Here is a 22,732-nt window from a genome sequence, read left to right on the forward strand (position 1 = left end):
AAGAATGTAATATCCCCTAAGTTGAGGACTACTCTCTCAACATATGTTTTAACCTCAGGCTTTAATGTTTAACTACCTTAGCTAAAAGCTAATTTTTATCCTTATAATTTTATTGAAATTCCTTGACAAAAGAATTCCTGTACTTTGTTTTATGCTTTCATCATTTTTTATATATTTATATTCAGTAATGAGGCTAGAGTGGAAGGGTCAGCCTATCAAAATTCCTGGCTTCATCATCTTTCTTCTCATTTGGGGAACATTTTCAGCTTTTCTAAGCTTGAAATACAGCAAGTAGAATAATGAAATAACTAGCTGTATTTCCAGATTGCTATACAACTCTCACAGTTCTCTACAACCAATGGGAGTGAAGCTCTCCCAGTGTGGCACAGCTACAGAATACAAGTTAGTATCTGTCATTCTAAAACAATAAAAAAAAGTTAGATTTCCTTTAATTTTGTCTAAGTAGTTTAAAAACTATGAATATGCTTAATGAATTAAAATGTATTTAAGAATTGCCAGAGAATAGAGTGAAGTTACTCACTGAAAAGAGAGGACTGCATATCCCTACAGTTCATCCTCACAATTACTTGACTCAGCTCTCCCCAAGGGATTTCACAGCTGCCAAGTGTTGTGACAATATTGTAAATAGAAAGTTTAGGATTACTTTCATAGATTTAAGAATTTTTCATTAATCTAAAATTGCTAAAACAAATATTAATACATATTTAGAAAAGTACACAGTAAAATATTGAAAAGGGTAGACTGAGGTTTACAAAAATAATGAAATAAGTTGACCATGAATATCCTGAATAAGGAACTGTAACACACAAACCTCACCCCACCACTTCCCACACCACCAACCCAAATAGCAGACAGCAGTCCATTATCTAGCAGGAGTGAGAAAATACTCTACTCAACAGGTAGGGAATTTCTGGAACTTTCCTTCACAGAAACACACTAGGCACATACTATCTGTGAATTAAAAATAAGGTCATAACCAACTAAAAATAACCAAGCTAAAATATGGAGCTGTCATTAATAACTCTCAGCTGAAATCTGGACTGGCTTATTTCTTCAGGATGCTGACAAAAATTCAAAACAGTACTGCTTGTAACTGAGAATAGCAATTATTTTTAACTTGCATTTCTTTTGCTACTTCAATGTAACAGCATTTTTCACTGGCTACAGACAAAAAAAAATACAGTAAATTTAATATCTGTGATTTTGATTTTTCCATATACTATTTTTATAGTTCTTTTACAAGGCACACAGGTTGTTTTCAAAGGAACAGTCAGCACTGGCCTGGGGATAGAGATTACCTGCATTACACTTCCATCGTTAAATCTCACAAAGTTATAATTGGCAAGTTTGCATGCCAAGTGTTTTCCTATTTATGGTACTAGTCAAAGAAAAAATTCAGAGCAATTAAAATGAGGAAAAACTCCAGCTTTCTACGAGACTTTTCTTCTTGACTGCTGGAACTCCCTATCATGCCTTCAGTAGTTTCCTGCTTCAAGCATTATGCTTTATCCTTCAAAGGCTTTTCTACTACTTCCCTTGACTTTTTTGCAATGAGCTTCAATTACTAGGAATGTGGTATGGGGTAACTGCTAGCTTATGCAAGCAGTGAGAAGAAAGAAAAGATTGTGAAATACCATATTTCTACACTTTTCCATACAAACAAAAGTAAAATTTGCATTGGCCTTGAATACAAAAAGCAATTACGAGTGAAACTTGGCATTGGGGGTTTTTTTTAGTGATAAATTATGTGTCACAATTAAAAGAAACATTTCCATTTTAAATTGCCTTGCACAATTTACTTGCAGAAACTAATGGATATGGGTACCTGGCTAATCCTTGCCACCTTAATTCCTGAAATTCTGCCCTTGAAATTTTGTCTTTTGGTATTTACACTTTCAAGTATTGTCATCAATGTAATTATACAGCACATTCAGTTAACAAAAAATTAAGAAAAACCTATTTTACTTCATTTGTCTTCAAAATATACAAAGGCAAATATGAGCTGAACATTGATCCCTCACTTCTGAGGATGATACATGTCAAATCCATAATCTTTGACCAATGTGTGCTGATTTCCAACTTGGATTTTGTACATTATCAAGGATCTGAGAACTGAAAACCTTAAACAAATCTTGAGAACTAGAACCTCAAGATTAAACATGAATGAAAATATCTTAGCTTGATGAGAGTGACAAGAGTGTGGTTCAGCTTTTTTCAAACTATGTGACAGTACTGAAGGACTACTCTAGAGAATTATTTTTTTCTTTTTTTAATATTGCCTCACTCAATACATCCCAAGCACATCTGACAGAAAAATCACAGCATAAAAGACAGAAAATGAAAACTTCATTGTGACAGAAAAATTTTTCACTTGAGAAACATTTTCAAGTTTTTTTTATTCCCAGCTGGCTTGAGAATATTGTAAGTTACCAGAAACCTCTTATGATACTATCTATTCTTGATGTTTTTAATATCTCTCACAGTAAAAACTGTGAAAGTAATCAAGCTACTGACATTTTCTTTCACTTTCACTACAGCTTTTATCTGATTTAAACATAAATAGAGATACCTAAGCCATCCAGAAAAGATTGAAAAGGTTTTTATTTTCTTTCTCTTGTGTGAGTCTGCATACCTCTTGATCGTTTTGGTTATCAGTTTTGCACAATAATGTTCCTTTGTTGTATGCGACATTTTTAATATTTTAGAATTGATTAGCTTTTTCTGTGTCAGTGTGGGGATTATTCCTTGTATATGGGGCTCTTGATACTGACTCCTCTCAGCTTGGTCATAGATAGATTGCCATAAAATAAGATGCTAAGAAAGGTTAATTCAAAAAGTGGAATGATGAGAGTTGCTGCGAGAAGTAGAGCTTGCTCAGACATCCGTGACAGCTCCTTCTGCCAGGCAAGGCTTCCTGGTACCCATCACACTCATCTGGGAGGGAAAGTTGAGGGTGCTTTGTCCTGAGACTACTTTGGAAACCTGGTTGTTGTGAACAACATATGAATGACATATGTGATTATGAACAGGCATTAGGAAAACCTCTGTATCACAGAAAACTCCGTCTATGCATATTTATCACATGCTGGCACATTTCGGTCACACCTCTGCCAAATCAGGGAGCAGGATGAATTCCTGTAATATCCTGTTCAGAGCCGAAGACCAAGTTTGCTTGATTTTAAGACTGTGTTGAGTAAGTAAGTGAGAGTAACAAGTTGTACAAGGCTTCAGAAAGGGTCTCAACATTTTTTGACATGGAAGTGTGATGGAGATCAGACAATTCATTTCAGATCTCTCCAGGCATAGAAAACATCTTGTTGCAGAATTGTATTCATTACATATCTGAATAATCAGATACATTATTCCTGATTTAGAACACATCTACAGAAAAACTTGGCTCTCTACCTGTAATTGATTCACTTCTATCCCTTTTCTAAATGTCCCTGTGTAGTCAAGATTTGAGATTCTTGGACGGAAACCATTATAACCTTATTAATTAGTAGATTCAGCTACATAACATTTCAAGGCAACTCTACTCACAGTATAATTAATAAAACGAATCAGCTATCTCAGGCTTTTTAACTTCAAGTGCTCTCCCACCTCCCAACAACTTCTTTCATCTTGTTTAATTTATGTGATGTGAAGTATCAGGGTCACGCACGACTTGGAGGCAACTCAGTTTCATGTTTATTAGCAGGTCACAGACCCAGGAGCACAGACACAGAGAAGTCATCTATCAACAAACTAAATTTTACCTTGAAGGAAACACCAAAGTAACTAAAGTACTGAGTATAATCTGAATGTGTTTTGTGTGGCAGAGACCACTTTTTCAGATACATTCTGTGCACAATTCTGTATCCAAACAGATGAAAAAATCTGGCTCCTCATCTCAGCTCATGAGACTCTTCAAAGATCTTTAGAGATCAAGACGCAATGGTAAGATTCCACCAGTCAAAGTATTAATTCATGGCTGCATCACACCTCAATGAAATCTTCAGCCCAAAACAGGACAAACACCTCTGTTGCCTTTCTTTATAAATAACATTTTCTTGGCAAGTCCTGTACAAAATTACTTATTTCAGTAGCTCAACTGACTTTTCAGTCTGCACCTACTTGTACAAAAGCCGATCCAGACATTCACTACCTGAGAATGCAACCTATAAACCATATTTTTTTGAAAATTATTTAAGTAACAAAATGAAAAAGATCCTTTATTAATGAAGGCCGCACTAGTACACTTCACTTAATCAGGACACGGATAATTAGGAAATCTGGTTAATTAGGACTTTTCCTAGGAAGCTGAATTAAACCAAATGAGTTTTGACTGGCAAGGGACAATGGTTAATTGGGATGATAATTCCACTTAATTGGTATGCCTGCAGGCAGTTAAGTGGTCTGTGAGGCTCAGAGGCTAATAACAACCTTTCTTTCCCCAAAAGACCTGTACTTGTCCAAAATCAGTAAACCAAAATGGTTTTAATGCCCCTGTGTACAGATTAGGCATCACTCAAAGTTCACTCTATTCAAGAGGTCATCATCGTAGAACTTTTAAGGAAATTCAAAGTGCTAAATTCTCCCGAAATATGTTTCAACTATGAGAAAGAAAATGGAAGACCTAAATTTTTTCCTTGGGGCTGAAATACCTTCCTGTTGAAGTTTCTCTTGCCATAAAAGGGCCAAGGGCACAGTCCCACAGCCTTGGTCCCAGTTTCCTGCTCAGCACCCTTTCTCAGGGCACTGTCTGCTGTGCTTGGGATCTCCCCAGCACTCCTCTGTACTGCAAGCCCAACTCAATTGCCTTGACTGTTTGGATCATAAGGCAGCAGAATGAATTAATTACCACTACACAGTGGTTTTTGGGACAGAGAAAATGCACAAAATTGAATGTTCAATCTCCGTAAGTTAAAGTTTTGCTTTCCCTGAGGAAATAGTATTTTGAGGCTCCCTTGACCAAGAAATGATATCTCATATAGCTTTAGGACATCTTGATAATCTGTACTCCTTCAACTGATTTTTTTAATTTCAAAGTTCGGACACATAGATGTTATAGTCGCATTAACCTAATTTATTTTTAAAAATAGGTAAAAATAAATTTATCATTTTTCCCAGACTGTATCAGAGCAAAATGCTTAATTTAAAGTAATAAAAGAGATGGCAATTAGATAAGCATTAGTATGATTCCAGCTTTTCCTGGAGCTTAGGAACTAACAGTGGGAATTCAGAGAAAAAAACAGTAAAGAAAATCACAAAATATCTGATGCACTGCAATGTTCATGTATCACAGTAAAGAAAGTAATGAAATTATACAGAGTAAATGTTTAATATTTAATCAGTTAGACTCTAGTTAAACGGATAATCTTTAATTTGATTCACTAATAACCAATGATACAAAATCTTACAATACCGACATCTGTACACATCCCTGTACATGAAGGGAGGTATTATTTTCACAACACTCATTTAATTTGGACAATTCTGTACTGACCAGCCATGATCTACAAGATGTTTTCTACTCTCTTTGTGCAATCCTACAATTTGAGTCAGTGTATTAGTATGTCATTGTCTGTCTCAAGATTTAAGTATTTTTAAAAAAGTATTCCATATAGACTGTGATGGGAGTTTGGGGGGACAGATTTACATTTGCTTTCCTATAAAAATATCTGATTTCTTTGCATGGAGGGAGGAAATAGAAATCTTTTCTGAACCCCAGGGACACAAACTTCATGAAAATGCAATGTCATTAGCAGCACTCTCAGATATTTCCTGAGGATATAATCTCCAAATCAAGCTTTCTAACTAGAAAAGAGACTGTTCAGTTGCTCAGTAATTTATATTTATGGCCTCACAATATTTAAATTCAACTAGCAATTTACAAAGGAGAATATACCTAAGCAAAGCCTATTAAAGTACAAGAAAAATGAGTGATTTTTATTAAATACACGCTTCATGGCAATATCAAGCCAATGAATCATTTAGGAAGGAAAAGACCTCTAAGATCATCGAGTCCAACCATTAACCCAGCAGCTCAAATATCGAGCTCCATCTTTTCTAACTTAACCTTGAAGAAAACAAATTACTTCTCTAATTTTAATTCAACAAGTAATTAAAATATTCAACAACTCCACTAAAATATCTCAGCCCTAATATATCTAAAGCCTGGCAGGGCATCTTGTCTCCATCTGCAGATCTGTTCTTTATAATGTTGACTGCTCCTCTGAGCATGGTTAGACCTCTTCACAGCATGCTGAAATCATTGTAAAAGAGCCTTCACTTCTGGGCTGTTTATGAGTGCTATGACATCTGCCCATGGACACACACCTTTACTTCTTATTCATACACGTGAAACCTTTTCCTGCTATACACAGCTCATGGCAAAGATCCAACACAAACAAGTCTTGTATTTCCCTGCAACATGATCCCATGGTCCCACTATGTTAACACTGTTACTGGAGGAATTTTTACCCAGTGGAACTCTGCACTTAACCAACTGCAACAAAAATTTTGGTATGATCCTAGGTAAAAATGTCATTTAGTTATTTGTCTTCTTCTCCAGTTTAATTTACTTCCCACACACTGCATAGGAAGAAAAATATGTTTAATAGAACTTTCTCTCGAGATATTTGCTAGATACCATAACATGTAACTGCAAAATCACTGTATTGTTGCTAAAAGAAGCCAAGTTGAAATTGCTGTTGAAGAGCATCCTCTAGGCTACTGTTGTAACCCAAATGCCAAAGACATTAAAAAAGTGGCACTAGGCAATAGGATATGTAGGTTAAATGCGTCTTTCAGAACAAAAAAGAATGTAAAAATGATAGATAGAAGGGCATACAAGTATTTTCCCTTCATGTGGGTGACTGATTATGAAAGCAAAACACATCAGTGAAATGAGAGTGATCAGTACAATTAAGGGCAACTTGATAATACAACATGATTACTGCCTTCAATTCTCCTCTATCCCATGCCAAAAAAAAAAGGCCAGGGTTATGTTTATAGATGAAATTGTGGAGATTGTTACAGAAAACAATGAGACAGACATTTAACTTTGTGTTCTTGCACTGAAAATGAAGGCTTTTAATAGAATGGGACATGAGACAATTTCCACAGTATGTTATCATTTCCAGATCAGGCATCTCACCTGAACATTAATTTATCAGTTAATGGCTAGATTTAAACCCTATAATAAATAACCAAAGATTATACTGAATGATTTGTAAACTGGCGTTGTGGTATAGGTTTTTGTTTGTGTGTTGGGTTTTTTTAGGGAAATAAAATTGCTGAGCAATGACCTTAGAAATCACTTTCTGGCTCAACAATATTAAATATTCTTACTAGCTATTTGGACAATTACATCATTTTTTTTTTTTTTTTGTTTTTTTGGTTTTTGTTTTTTTTTTTGGTACTGCTTTTTTAAACTAGTGGCAAAGATGTGAGGAATAGATTACTGTCACAGATCTATGTGGCCCTTCTCATAAAAAGGTCAGGATTCAAGGGCTGACAGGGCAGTCAAACAGGAAAAGGAAAAAAAGGTCTTGTGAACGAGGCTTAATAACAATATTCTGTTCGCCAAAGAACATGTTTGAGGAAACATCTGATTTCCTGGATTCTCTTTCTGGAGGCTCCCCAAAGGGTCAATCACTATCTGGAAAGAGGAGGAGGTACTTTCAATGTGGGAAAGATACAGAACTACTAAGTCGTGAATATAGGAGCAAAAACCACCAGCTTGGAAAACAGACAGTTTCCTACCAGTTAGAATAACTAAAACTAAGAAGGCAGATGATGAACTTCAGATCATCTGAAGCTCTTGAAGGGAGATTTGATATCCTTCAGAAACATTCATTTATTACAGTTTATAGGAGAAATACTACTGCCTGTGTGGGCTGTGATTCAAAGAAAATAGTCAAACTTCTATTTTCAGAATCTGTGAATTCACAAGCTCTTTCTTGATTTTTCTCTTTGCAAGTTCTGTGGATACATAACTGCCTAGATTATTCCACCATGCTCCATGCATACTTAAAGATGTGTGTAAGTCACTTAGAAGGGTCAAGAAGTGTTTCTGACCCCAATACAATATTGAGTAGATGCATTCTGTTCCAGCCTTGCAACTACATCTTCTAGAAATACTTGTGAGCCACAAGAAACCTTCTATCCTTAGAGATAGTACACCAGTCAGCTTATGCCAGTACAGAAAATCTTTTCAGATGCATTACATAATGCTTTATTCCTGTACACAGCATGAAAACTGCCAGGTTTAGTAACAAAATGGGATTTTCCTCCCTTCCTGATTCTCACTATGTAATCAGACTGGTTGGAAATATTGATTTTTTCATACATAAAAGTCCTCAGCTGCTATTCAGGTAGTTTTCCTCACCTGCTGTGGGGGCCAGGCAGTATCAGAGTAATGCAATTGTGCAGAGCAGATGGATAACCTAAGAGCAGGATGCACAACTTAAACTGGTGGTCTCATTGTAAGGGTAGCTGGAAGAAATCTAACAGACCAACATTATAGAATAATAGACCACACTGTATTACAGCAATATAATTCCCAGTAAGTACAGAGATATGTATCATTATATGGAAGTCAATACATACACTATAATAGTACATCATAATATACACAAAATCAACGTGGATTTTCTGTTCCTGATGGCCTTAAACTACATAAAATCACTTGTAGCCCAAAACTGATTAAAGAGCTGAAATCCAAGTTGAGATTTAATTGATATACCATATAAATAGCCTTCAATTATGGCTGGATACAGTGATTAAAATAAAAACAGACCAGGGCTTGGCAGAAAATGAGATAAATTCAGATTTTGTTAGTTTCCGATTTTAATACTAAGGATATGACTCAGCTATGAGTCTGAAATGTGACACAAAATAAATAATTTTTAAGTGATATTGCAATACATGACTGCACTGCAAAGCAAAACAGGCTTTTGCAATCCAGCAGAAAGTATGATTTCTGACCATGCAAAGAGCTGAGCTCTGAATTAAGACTGATTAACTAAATTAAAGTTCTCTTTAAACATACTGAAACATATTCACACTGTTTGGGAGACAGATGGAGATGGAAAAGCCACATTCTTGTGCATATATAGAACAGTGTATCAGGGACTCATCCTGTTCTACAACATGAATCACTCACTGTATCACACAATATGCAGTAGTCAAGCAGACTGTCAGGATTCCCATTCCCAGCACAAATACTTTTTTCAGACCTTTGTATCACCTCTGTCTTTAACTGCACCTGACTTCAGTCTGGTATGCAAATTCCTACTCCTACACATAAATCTATTAAGTGCTTTTCAAAACAAAATACAAGTGTAGACCAGCCAATACCAAAGGCACAATCTATTTTTCTGATGTGTTTATAGGCAGAAAAGAAATCTCTATCCAAATCCAAGCAAAATCTTTGTTTAATTTAGCGTTGGTTTCTTTCACTGATTTTTAACTGATCAGTTTAAGGGTAATGACTGATAAGACGCAACAGTTGTTCATCCTGTGATTTACCATGGTGTTACACATGCAATTCCCCTTTTTGACATTGAGGGAATTTTCTTAGCTTTACTGAGATAATAGCTCTGGTTTCCCAAACCCACTGTAACTACAGTTATTTTACAGCTCTTGGTTGCTTTTCTCTGTCTGTTTTAACTCAGTGGCCAATGTGTTTGGCACCTAAGGAAATCCTACAGGCTAGGGACTCATGACTAGATTAAAACAACTCAGGAATATGTCCTTAGAACAAGCTGTTATTTGTTTACTTCCTCAAAAGTAACAATGTAAGGCAAATAATGAAAATAACAACTATAAAATCTTACTCTAAAAGTGACTTTTATTTTCCCCCTCTGCAAAGTTCTCCCAGACCTTTTGAAGCCTCTCTTGGTTGGAAAATACCCATCAGCTTTTGCCTGAGTTTTTCTGACAGATGCTCCACTGACAGCTCTTGGACGGTATATGTCTATTCACCATGTCTAATCAGAAACTTAGAGCTCAGGTTTAAGTACTGTTCAGTGTTGTACTTCTGCATTTTAACAGAGCTTATATAAATAGATCAAAAATCAAAGGAAAATTCTGAAAAAAAAGGACTTTTCCATTGTTTTTAGTTCCTACTTGTACAGATCTCCTCAGGCTTAATTCCATGGTAAGTATTCATTACAAAGAGAAACGTTTGTACCTCAATCAGAAACAGCCACAGATCCTGCTGAGCTTGTCTGCTTTCAAGAATTTCTCACTTTCTCCAATCTGGCTCTAAAACCTCTGATTTTTCAACAGTGCTGTGACTGAGTTGTTACTCACTGGGTCATTCACAGTTACGCCAACGTGGAAACAACGCAGCAGTTGAGCTGGTATCCAACAGACACAATCCTTGCTCTAGCATGTCAAAAGGAGAGAGCTCAAATGTCTTTCTGTGTTCAGTAAGAAGGGAAAAAAGAAACTGCATGCATCAAAGAGTTTTTAAACAGCTGAGAGAAAATGCAAGCAAAGGGGTAGGTAGCAATTGTACTCAAGTAATTTAAATATACAACATGAGTTATTTCTTCTTAGGCATGCTTTTGTTGACTCCTGCACCTATCCTCAGTCTTCCCCTCTGAATGAGTTCCTGTCTCTACTAGATGGTGATATTCTGTGCCATCATTCCCAGCTGTGTCCCATTTACAGCCTTGGGACTGCCTCTTTCTGCAAAATAATCTTCGGTCAACTTTGAACAAATTTGATCACTGATCTGTAGTCATCATATGACTCTTCAGAAAAATTATGTTTTGTATAGACTTTATTTCAAAAAAAGACTTGTGTACCTATCAGAATTTCCTTCTGTTTTAATCCAGGTCACAAACAGTTTCCCTTTGCAGTCAATGACATAAGGGCAGCTCTGGAATGCCTCCTCTCCTATTAAAAGCCTTTTCCAGTTTCACACAGTTTATCTGAAGGTTTTGTGTCTCCCCTTGATGTTTCCAAAGTGAAGTGTGTAAACTTAGAAGGCAGGCAGGTTATAAAATGCCTCTCAATTATCAGCATTTTTTGTATGCTGGTGTAAGTGGGCTGATGGCTGGGAACATACTTTGAGATACCACTCTCAAACAGAAGTCAGTTCATCTGCTAAATGACTTCAGATTTTGCTACAGGGTCTACGTATCACACCACCTGTGTAGGTCTCACCCAAAAGAACCAGCTGTGTTGCAATGAAATAATCTATCCAAGATGCAAATCTCCATCTTCAAAATTTCATACACAAAACAGGTTTCACACATCAACTGCCTAAGAAAATTGCTACAGACACACTTAGAGAAATGTTCTTATTAAGAAGGTTTGAGCCCTGTCACATGCTACATATGGATAGATGTTTAATGGAATTTAACATCACTGACACAATTCTATCAACAAACATCAGGAACTGGGATTTGTTGACTCATTTTCCATAATGACATAAGAATACCAAAGTATTGGTTAGATAATTTTCCTCTGTTTTTTAAAAGGCTGCAAACTTTCCCAGTAATTCAGTGAAGGACTCCTGCAAGGCTGGTCTTGGCACCATCACTGCACAGTCATGCTGCTACTGAAAGTTTTTCTTTCACTGGCCACATTCCATTGCTTTTATTCCACTGCTTGTCATTTCAATGCAATTAACTTTTGACTCACTGGTCCTCTCCAGCCATATCTGACCAATGTCCTGTAGTGCTAAAACAATCAATCCTGCCCAATTTCATGTAGTGCTCATCCACACTGTGAGAAGATATTGTACCTGTCCTTATTGAAGAACAGATGCCCACATAAGGCAAGCCAAAGAACCCTCCCCAAAGAACCAATGGTGACTGTCTGGTATACATAAAAGCTTCAGACTGAGAACACTCCCCCTACCTGAGCAACCAAAATCCAAACACAAAACACAAAGCATGAGAAATCAGCCATTAGAAAGCAGCACTGCTGCTCTTAGACCAGTGCACTATGACTCTTCTATACATTCCTGATTTTTTTCCTAAAATTAACACTACTATACTAGCAACTGCAAAGTGTTGCATCATTTTGGTAAAATACAAGTATACTATACTTTATTTTTTCACCTATACAACCAATATTTATGGAAATATCCTTCCTAAACATCCTGCATCATTAATGACTGATAATACTAATATCTCCAGGGATTAAAGTCTGTATATTTTTAGGATTTCTTTTATTTCTACTTTGAACTCATTTGTATTATCACTGCATTGCTACCAAGTATTTCCTTAACAGCTGTTCGCTTAAATATGGAATTTGTATTTTATAAACTCGATTGCCATTAAATCTGTATTTTGCTTCTTTCCTGATTTTTACACAATCATTGTTCCTAAGTTTTTGCCATCCTTTTATTGCTCAGGTGAACCAAAAACACATTAAACTAAAGCTGGAGGTTTTTTAATGTCAAAAGTTGTTTTCATAGTCAACCACCAATTTTTCCTTCTCAACTTGATATTTAAATTTATTGTTTCTTTTAAAAATATCATGCCAATGAAGTTTTGTCATATTATTCCTTGTCATAAGGAGACTTAAAACCTTTCAAAACATCAGGAATATATACAAATATATATCCTTTACTTACTAAGCCCTCATGTTTGCATATACTGAATGTATACAGGCAACTCTTACAGAAGTCCATTCTGCAGATGAATATATTTTTATCCTTCATGTAGATTATTTCTAAATAAGTTTATGCCATATGGCTGGAACACAGCAAATAAGATATCTATTTTCAAACATCTCCATCCAAGGAGATCAAAATTCTTATCAGCCAGACTAAAAGTTGTCAAATGTTAAAACACAGCACCTTGTTGATTAGTAATTCTCCCTTGGTTACAGGATAAAGAATATTAAAAATAGTTGGACTATAATTATAATTTTCTGTTTTCCGAGGGGAAGAATTTATTGAGTGATTAAAAAAATGGTCTTCTCATGGTATTTATAAATGTTATTAAAATTTTTGAATAGTGAAGTGATAGTATTTCAATTAAATCAAAGCAATAAAATCTAAAGGTTATCGTGGAGAATCGCTGAAAGATCTCATTATACTCTATTACTAGAAATAAAACCAGCAGAAAAAAAAAATGAGTGATGACAAATGCAAAGTAATGCTATGGAAATAATTAAACTGAAGTATTGATAAGCATCAGAATACTGAAAGTAAATAGCTCTTAATTAGTTATTGTCATTCAAGAAAGATGCCCTGGAATTTTACAAATGCCATTAAAAAAAACACCATATCAGCACAAGCAAGAAGAATGGTAAATAGCACTAGAAAAAGCCTTGACACTGAAGCATAAAACAACAGAAGATCCATTCCATTACTGGACTTCTTCTTGACTAACAAGAATTGCTACTCTATGCCATCCTGGCCATCCCAGCCAACAGAAAAACGAAAGAGGTAAGCTAAGGAAGAGAGAGAAAGATGGTCAGAAGCATGTCAGGAAAACTAGAGCTACCTCTGCTTCTGTCCCATAAAAGTTGGGGGCTAGAAAAGAAACAAATCCAGAACAACGTAAGAGTAAGCACAGGTGTGAAATTATCCTCTGCTTTTAACGATGCATGAAGAGGAGGGCACTTACTAACTCTTAAGAAACTACTTTAAAATAAGCAAGAGGAAGTGGAATTTATGGTTTTACTTCTGTTTTTACACTCAGTGCATAACGGAACTGTCAAATTCATTGCAATCTTAAGTTTTTCTGAGGCCTAAAGCTTAACTAAGGTTCACCAAAAAGCCTTTGATGAACTCAGGGAGGAGAAGTAAAAGCTACCACAGGGTATAAATATGATGGTCTTGGATGCAGCCTTGAAAAGACCATTTTTGACTGGTGGAAGCTGAAAGAAAACAATTGAGATAAGATTACTCTGCATTTTTGCTTTTTCTTTCATGGTTTCAAAATTCAGCATCCTCAGAATTGACTACACTGACTTTTGCTACATTAAAAATATAATGCTTACTAATACCACCAAAATCTTTTTTCTTCTTTTTAAAAATAAATATAGAAAATCAAAAACAACCCTGAACACACCGTGGGATCTGCAGTATGGTTTTCAATGCAAATGACAGCACAAAAAGTTTTATTTATTTAAGTGTACCTTCACAAATGAATTAAACCTTAAAAATTCCATTGTCACTTTGCTGATATACCTGAAACATAGAAATAAGTAACCTGAAAGTTAAAATAACCTGGTTAATCCAAGAACCAATCCCTTGAAAGAGCCAAAATAAGTAATACTTATCTCCTTGATTTCAGTCTTATTCTTTTTTAACAGATATTTTCCTTATATTTTATCATATGGAGAAAAAAAAAAAAGATACTAATATATGTTATGGGATCACTTAACATTTCACACACTTTTTTTCATTGTGATTACAAAGTAATTCCTTGCACGCAAACCAATTATTTTAAATATACTTTCCATGCCTACTTTTATACAAGAACCACAAGGAATTTTATTTTCAAACCATAAAGCTGCAGACTCTTCACTGGGTCAAACAAACAACTTTTATTGTTGAGTAGGCTGACCAAATTTGTCTTGCTAAGGTGAACAGTGTAATGTGGGAAAGCACAGCAAACTTCATGCTACGTATTACAGACCAGCATTGAGGGAAACCAAAAGCAATTCTGTGGGATTCAAATTTTTCTGCATGAATTTTATCACCTGCACAGAAATAATTTCTTCTCATCTGCTACTGGTGAAAAACCTGCCCTAGGAAAAGGAAGCAGCAAGACAAGCCTAAAATTGCTGATGAATATAGACTCACCAAGCAAGTTTTAAATATTTCTTTAAATGACAGGCACATCTAAATACAGGCTCAGCTTAATGGTCAGGGTGAAATCCGTGCTCAGGTTCATGTCTCTGGTTGATCTGAAAAGGCTGGTCTGACAGTAAGGCTGTGCTTCTTATACTGACTCCTTAGTGTGTCAGAAAGAGATCACCAAGGAATTGCTTTCACAGACTGAGTAAGTCTTGGAATATCTAAAGAGGTCTTAATCCACTTGTAGTGGGAGTATCAGCCCTTAAACCACACAAGATGTGGCAAAGTATTTATATTGCCTTGAAGCAGCTGGGTGCTAAGCCTAGGAAAAAGATATTGTTAGTCTGGCATGTCAACACACCACCCACTCTCCATGACACAAATATGAAGGCATTTGAGCAATTCTGTGCTCTTTGTATGGCTATCCATTTTATAGCTTTACAGCAGAAAGAACCAGTAGTCTACACTGTATATCAATAACTAAATAAACAAAATTCAGTCAGATGAAAAATAATGGAGTTTAATTTTCAATTGAAACATTTTTAGTGTACACCTACACCCCTAAATGTTCACTTTGAGGGGAACATTTAGGATGATTTTAATCAAGCTTAAAATAAGTAGTTTAAACAACACAAGTGCTGCTCAATCAGCCAGTATTTGCTATGAGGAAAAACTTAAGCATCTATGATAAGTCAAGAAGCACAGCCTACAAGTTGTGATGACTCTTGAGAACACTGATGTTTGAATGTATTCATAATAATTTGATTTTTTAAGCAATGTTTAGAGGAAAAGCAGTGAAGAGCTAAGGTGCAATGACATTTTAGGCCTTGACAGAATCCCTGACTTTTATTTCTTTGATTATCAAAACTTCTGTGTGAAATTGCCAGAGAAGTTGCATACTGGAAAAAACAGAACTCAACACAGTGAAAACAGCTGCTAAAATTTTTCCTTAGTACAGTTTTAAAATAATTACTGTACTAATTATTTATTACTGCAAGTATTTTTGCAGAATGTGCAAGTGTAAATTATTTACTTTGACAGGCATAAAAGATGAATTTTAGAGATGCAGCTGTGCTGCTGCTCCGTGTCATATTTAGGGAAATATTTTGCCTGCTGAGGTTCTTTCAAAAAGGAAAAAATGACTGGCATCCCCCACCCACACTACAGCTTATTTAGAAACAAACATAAGATTACAAAACCATGGAGTATGAAATGGTATGTAAATAGAGAATTCATATTATACATATAGCACAGAAGAAATTCAGATGACTAATAAAAAATGTGCAAAACAAATGTCATATACCTAAAATGGACAGAATTATTACTGTGTGAACACAGATTATTTGTAACTTTGGTCTATATATATAGGAGAGCCTACACATAGTGTAAATGTACGTTTGAGATAAAAGAATTCCTTTTGCAATGTTAGATGGAGAAAGACCTTCAAGAAACTAAACCCTACTTCAAGATGTTTTAATTGTTTCCATTGAAACAAACTGGCCTGAAAGTTTGTTTTCAATTTCCCATAGATCTCAATTTTTTCATAAGTAGTTCCGGTATAAGTAACTACGACTGTGAAATTAGTAAATTTTGATTTCACTGAAAGGCTCTTCTTCCTTAGTGACTTTTCATCTTTAATTAGCTAGATCAGTGAGAACACATAATATTCTTACAAATTGGTAAGAAAATTATTTTAATCAATGGTATGGGGCAAGATGAGATAAAAGGATTGAAGTTAAACAGTCAGTAAGATATTTAGGCACTTACAAGGAAGTCTGGAAGACATTGTAGCCTGAATTAAAAGCAACATAAAACTCTGCCTTCACCTGTTGCCTCATGACAGTGATTTCTAATAACAGAATCTGATTTGATTTGATCTAATCTGATCTGATCAACACCCTCAGCAAACTGTACAGGCAGATGATCACCAGTCATTGCCCATCAACTGGACTGCATTATAAGGCCACGTGTTTATTCCCAGCCCTTCAGCGGCGCCAATGTGCCTCAATTTAAAGCAGATACAAGTGTTTAGGATAATGTATGCAAATATATTGGACAGCAATTTTTAAACTGGTAATTGGTTCATTTTCTGATCATCTGACCACACAGTTGTAAACAATCTTTTTAAAGTGGTCATGTCACCGCAGCTGCAATCTGCCCTCTACATAATAGCTGCCTATTACAGAGCACTCATACGTAAAATGAATGATCAGTATCTGCTTCTCTCATTCTCCCAAGGGATGCTAACCATGTCAAATAAAAATGCTCTGCTTAAAGGGATAAAAATGTGAATCAGAAAAGACTTTACGTGTCTTAGAAAGCACAGAACTCCTAAGGACAGTATAGCTCCTTACTACATGGAAATTAGGAGCATATTCAGAACATATATTTGTATGTTTGGATATAAATCACAATGATACAATCACATTTAACAAAAGTGAAGTAGAATTTCATTGGTCATTAATAGTGGAAAAACTTGACTGCATTTAATAGCCATGAACCTTTAAAAATCAGCAGATTTTAAAGAAAAGCTTCTAGGCTCTTCTTCCCTCCCCCTGCTCCCCAGTCTCTCTCTAGTTTGCTAAGCCCACATCCCATTCTGAGGCACTGAGATCTAACATCAGCCTGAGGTTCCTCACACAGACCTAGGACCCTGGCAGTTTAAGATCATAAGTACTTACTGTCAGAACCCATGGATTTTATAAAATCTGTGTTGGCCACAAAGATGAATCTATCTGCAAAACAGCTCCTCCTCCTAGGCATCTCTATTGTTTGTATTTTCCATAGAGCTAATTCTGCAGAATTTTCCAATATGTTAGTGTCAGTTCCAAATATGACTGCTAATGTAAAACCTTGGCTTGAGGACCACACTGCAGTTTTCCTTTTTACTAGGTTGTTGGAAAAATAATGGAACAGGCAGCTGTGTTTCAAGACTCTGTATTAATCCTATCTACTTAATCATGGGTGTTTTGATCTGTCATATTTCAATTATATTCAAATTTTCACACTAAATAAGCATCAACCCAAAATGGAGTAGAGTATCTAGCTAGTAACTGGATATGTCACCCCACAAAGCCTTAATTTTGCATAAAACCCACCAAAGAACTAGCAAAGTCAATTATAGAATAAATCTTATCAACAGTTAGCAATGTTCTGCTGGCAGCACCCACACAGACCTCAAGCCATTTGCAAAATGGAAGCTGCAGACAGCAAAGGAAGCATCTTGGCTCTGGAAGTGTGTCAGCTGCCAAGGGCTGCAGACACTGGGATTCAGTCATGCACTGAAATTCCTGCTGGAAGGAGCCCAGTGTACCAACCTGAGGCAGAGCTGCAGCTTTGAAATGTGTTAACTTGTGGGACAGACAGTGGTTTCTAACTCTGGCTTGGAGGCAAAACCTTCACTAGTAAAAATATTGATACCTATAACTGAGCAAGGCTGAAGGCGAAAATGAAGCAATCAAAAGTAGTTGTTCATGAAAACTTTGCTTCAGTTAATAAATGTTCATTTTTTCCCCTCGATTTCTCAGTCCTGTTCTACATTTATTGACTTTTCTTGTGTTTTCTGGGCATTTATCTTAAAGTTCATTCTCCTTAAAACTTCTGAATAAGGTATAAAAACATTATTCCATTTCACTGACAATGATCAGTGTAATTTCTGAGGGCAATATTTCATGTAATCTTCACAAAATTCATAATCAATGTGAAAACTCATTTGAATAGTTTATTACATCCTTGATTTGGTATAAATAAAACTGTTACATTATACTGTTTTATCCTTGTCATGCAATACCAATATTCACTGCTGCAATAAATTAAGTCTTATAAACAACAAAGCATCATAAAACAAATTCAAGAGATGCTGCAAATAGGAAACGAAAAGGAAATTATCCAGTGCAATATTTTTGAGTGCAAACCCCCTGAAACATGTTGTAACCAGTCAGTTAATAATTGCTTTGTAAATCTGAAATGAAGCAGAGGGGATAAAACTAACAAACGAGTCATAAAGTACAATTGTTACTTGTTTGGAATGATTATGATTTCCTGTGGGGAAAGTGAAGAGGGGCACAAAAAGACTGGTTAGTGTTCAAGGATCACCTCTGCAAAGCTCAGGTATGAGCATCACAATGAAGAGAAATACAGGTAAAAATGACAGGAGGCTTATATGGATGAACAAGGAGATTGTGAACAAACTCAAAAAGGAAGCCAGCAGAGGGTGGATGCAAGAACAGGTAGCCTGGGAGGAACACAGGAATTATCCAAGCAGCCAGGGCTCATGTTAGGAAAGCTAAAGCCCTGGTAGAATTAAAACTGGCCAGGGCAACAGGAAAAGTACATCAGTGCTAAAGGAAAGACTAGGGAAAATGTGGGCTGGGCTACCCAGGACATGGAGAATGCTGAGCTAATCCATGACTCTTTGCCTTGGTCCTCGAGGATGAGTCAGGTCAGGGAAGGCAAAGGTGGGGACTGGGGGAATGATGAACTGCCCACTACAGGAGAGAATCAGACTCCAGAACACCTAAGGAACATGGAGGTGCCCAATGAGACCTGATGAGATCATCTGCTCATTCTGAGGGAACTGCTGAGGAAGTGGCTAAGCCAGTATCCACTGTGTTTGAGAAGCCATGTCAGTCCACTGAAACTCCCACTGACTGGAACAGGGGAAAAGTAATGCCCACTTTCAAAAAGAGAAATAAGGAAGACACAGGAAACTACAGCTCTTTCAGCCTCACCCTCAGGTCAGAAAGATCATGGAAAGAAATCCTCCTGGAAGCTTTGCAAAGACACATGTAAAATGAGGAGGTGAATGGTGACAGCTAATTCGGCTTCACTAAGGGCAAATCACACCTCATAAATTTGGTGGCCTTCTATGACATGGTCTATTGCTACCACTGTCAACCACGTTCAAAATGTCATAACAAAGAACCTGTTTTTATATTTCCTCTAGCATAGCTATTATACTTGTGCTGGAAGATACATATAATCCTTCCAGATAAATAATGTGTCACACAAAACATATGCTTGCATGGATGCTGAATATTACAACAAATTTTAATACTATTCCCAAAACACACTAGTCTTTCTCCCTGACTCACCCAGGTTGAACAGAACATAACATATGACACATATTAAAAATCCAGGTGCCATCATCATTGCACCATGCTAAAATGCAGGACCTTTCTTTAGAAATGAAAAGGACAAAAGAAAGTAATTGTAAACAGGAACCTCTTACAGAAACAAACTGAAGTTTTGGAAAGTCATAAACAACTGGAAATAGGGTTATCCAAATGACAAAGACTGGCAAATTTGTAAATGGCCCTGTTACCATTTTAAGCTATAACACACTGATCTTTTTAGGAACATGTTACTTAATGGTAAATTTTCTTCCAGCATAGTGGTTTGGCAGACCACCATCAGCTTGCACCCAAAATGTCATTCTTTGGCATGCTACCAGCATTATAATATTAACCTAGTTTGTCCCTTGTGTTTTATGTTCAATATAAAGTCAGATATCATGAAAAGAAAATGCTTTCTTGTCTCACAGTTATTTCAAGGAATTTTAAATGGTATTTTATTAACAGTGTTCCCAAAAGGAAAGCATAAGGAGATCAGAAGGAAGAATCAGAAAGACAGATTTACTTGTTTAAAATGTAGCTTGTTTCTGGGCACTTAATGCCAAAAAACTTTTTTATTTAAAAAAAATTCTGGATGTTTATTTTTAACAATTTTCAGTTACTTAGTTTGTGTTCTTTAAAAAGAAGTTTATTTGCTTTTAAAAATTTAACATTCATATAGTTTGCTTAAATACTTTATTTGCAACTTATTCCCCTTTTCCCACATCAAGAAGCCCACACCAAAGAAGGCATTGAAATTCTGCCATGCAACTGTTTGGTATGCCTCACCTGAATATTTCTTATCTTGGTTTCCTATTACTCATTTAAAAAAGGCATTCTTTGAATCCTTCCCTTATTATCAAGAGACCTGAACAGACACTTCATTTTTTCAATCAAAACCAGAAACAAGCTATCATCATACTCTTTTTAAGAGATGAGGTTCTAAACATTTTTACAGCACTAAGAACTCTCAGGACAGACCTCACAAAACAATTCACCTAATTCTAGTACTAGTTTACTTAATATTTAGTATGCATATGCTTCAATTCTAGGACAAATTTAAGTATGAAAATAGCATGGAATGAATTTATAGATGTAGAAAAAAAAAATTTCAGAGAATTTGAAGAAAATCAATAGACATGAAGGTAAATATTTCAGAAAGTGATACATTTAGCATAAATCAAACTGAAAAAGTTCACAGCTTTAGAGTACATTTCTGCACTCCCCTAGCTGATGGAAGATTTCTAAACTGTGGTCTGAGTGATAAGGTGAATAGAAATGACTTAAGAATATTTTGCTCATGCTGTTTGCTCCACAAGAAATTCATTAACTTCATCAGGAAGATATTTAGGTAAATTGCTACATGTATTAAAATGCTTTTACAGATTTACATATTCAAAAATCTTGAAAGTGTAGTCTCATGCAAATGACTAATGTCTGCAATCACAAAACAAAAGTAATCTACCAGGTCCTCCAGAAAAGAAGAAAGGCAAGCAAAAAACAGTGACAAATGGATATGATAAAATAAGTAGAAAATATATCAGGGCATCAGCTGTGACACTTAATGGCCTGATTGCCATCTCCTCTCTGGGACAAAAGAATGAAAGATGAAAGTTCAACAGAAAAGGATGAAGCGTTTTTTTCCTTAGTCTAGAGAAGGAACAAACTCAATGCAACAAAGCCATAACCTGTCACAGAAGAACATTACAAGTGACTTACAGGAACCAGGAATTTCTTTATTTCTTCCAAGGCATGACTCATACGAGAATACGCCTCCCCAGGTGGAGCAAACACTTCAATCAATACATGGAGCTCGTCACTCAAGTGCGCGTATTTGGCTTCTCCGCTTTTCCTTAGTTCTTCCTCCTATGAAAAAAGGGTGGATTTGGTTTTTAGAACTGGCAATCTACTAATTTTGCAGTGATTTACCATTCACAGACAACATGACAGAAGGACATACTATAAGCAGATTTTAAAATCCTTTGAGAAATAAAAGTCTGATTCAAGCCACTTAAAGATTTAAAAATCAATTTTGAGTGTTTGAATGATAAAACCAGCATAATTATCATCTCAACCAGATTTTAATCAGCACAGTGAAAAAATGCTAAATACTCCAGAAGGAAGTACTGACATATTAAATCCATAACAGAAAAGCTGCATTCAGCTGTATGAATCTTAGCTCTTAACAACAACAAAAAGCCAAAAAATGAAGATACATTTAACCATTTCAGAGCCCTATTGTTTAGTAAACTCTTTAGGTTCTTCAACAAGTATCTGCAGCCTGTACATTTTGGTATCACCAAAGAAAAATATGCCCTAGGACTTTTACTTGAGACACAGAATTACAGGATAGTTTGGGTGTGAAGGGACCCAAAGATTATGCAGTTCCAGTGCCACTGCCATGAACAGAGACACCTTCCATTAAATCAGGCTGCTCAGGGCCCCATCCAGCCTGGCTTTAAACACTCTTGGGGATGGGGCATCCACAGCTTCTGTGGTCAAACTGCTCCACCTGCTCTCATTTAGTTTAAAGCCACTATCCCTTGTACCCTCACCATGTGCCTCTTTACAAAGTCACTCTCTGGTGCTCTTGCCCTCTTTCTGTACTTGGTGCCGTAAATCCATCCTGATCCTTCTCTTTTCCAGGCTGAGCAACCCAAATACTCATCAGAGCAGAAGGGCTCCAGCACTGATCATCTTCATGGCCCTTCTCTGGACTTGCTCTGACAGATCCATGTGCTCGTTATGTGGAGGGCCCCTGAGCTGCTCTCAGTACTCAGGGATGTCTGAGTTTCAGCCCCAGCTCCAATTCAGGGTACCACAGGTACACACAAAGGTGTAT

General features: G+C 36.2%; 1 protein-coding gene across 1 annotated transcript in view; it reads right to left on the bottom strand.

Moving 5' to 3' along the window:
* KHDRBS2 (KH RNA binding domain containing, signal transduction associated 2) overlaps nt 1-22,732 on the bottom strand; it is a 287,954-nt gene that overhangs the window by 123,129 nt on the left and 142,093 nt on the right. The window contains exon 4 of the mRNA XM_079297992.1: nt 21,610-21,756. Within this exon, the coding sequence (XP_079154118.1) occupies nt 21,610-21,756 (147 nt within the window). The remainder of the gene's footprint in view (nt 1-21,609; nt 21,757-22,732) is intronic.

Source organism: Erithacus rubecula (assembly GCF_903797595.1).
Source record: "Erithacus rubecula genome assembly, chromosome: 2".
Classification (NCBI taxonomy): Eukaryota; Metazoa; Chordata; class Aves; order Passeriformes; family Muscicapidae; genus Erithacus; species Erithacus rubecula.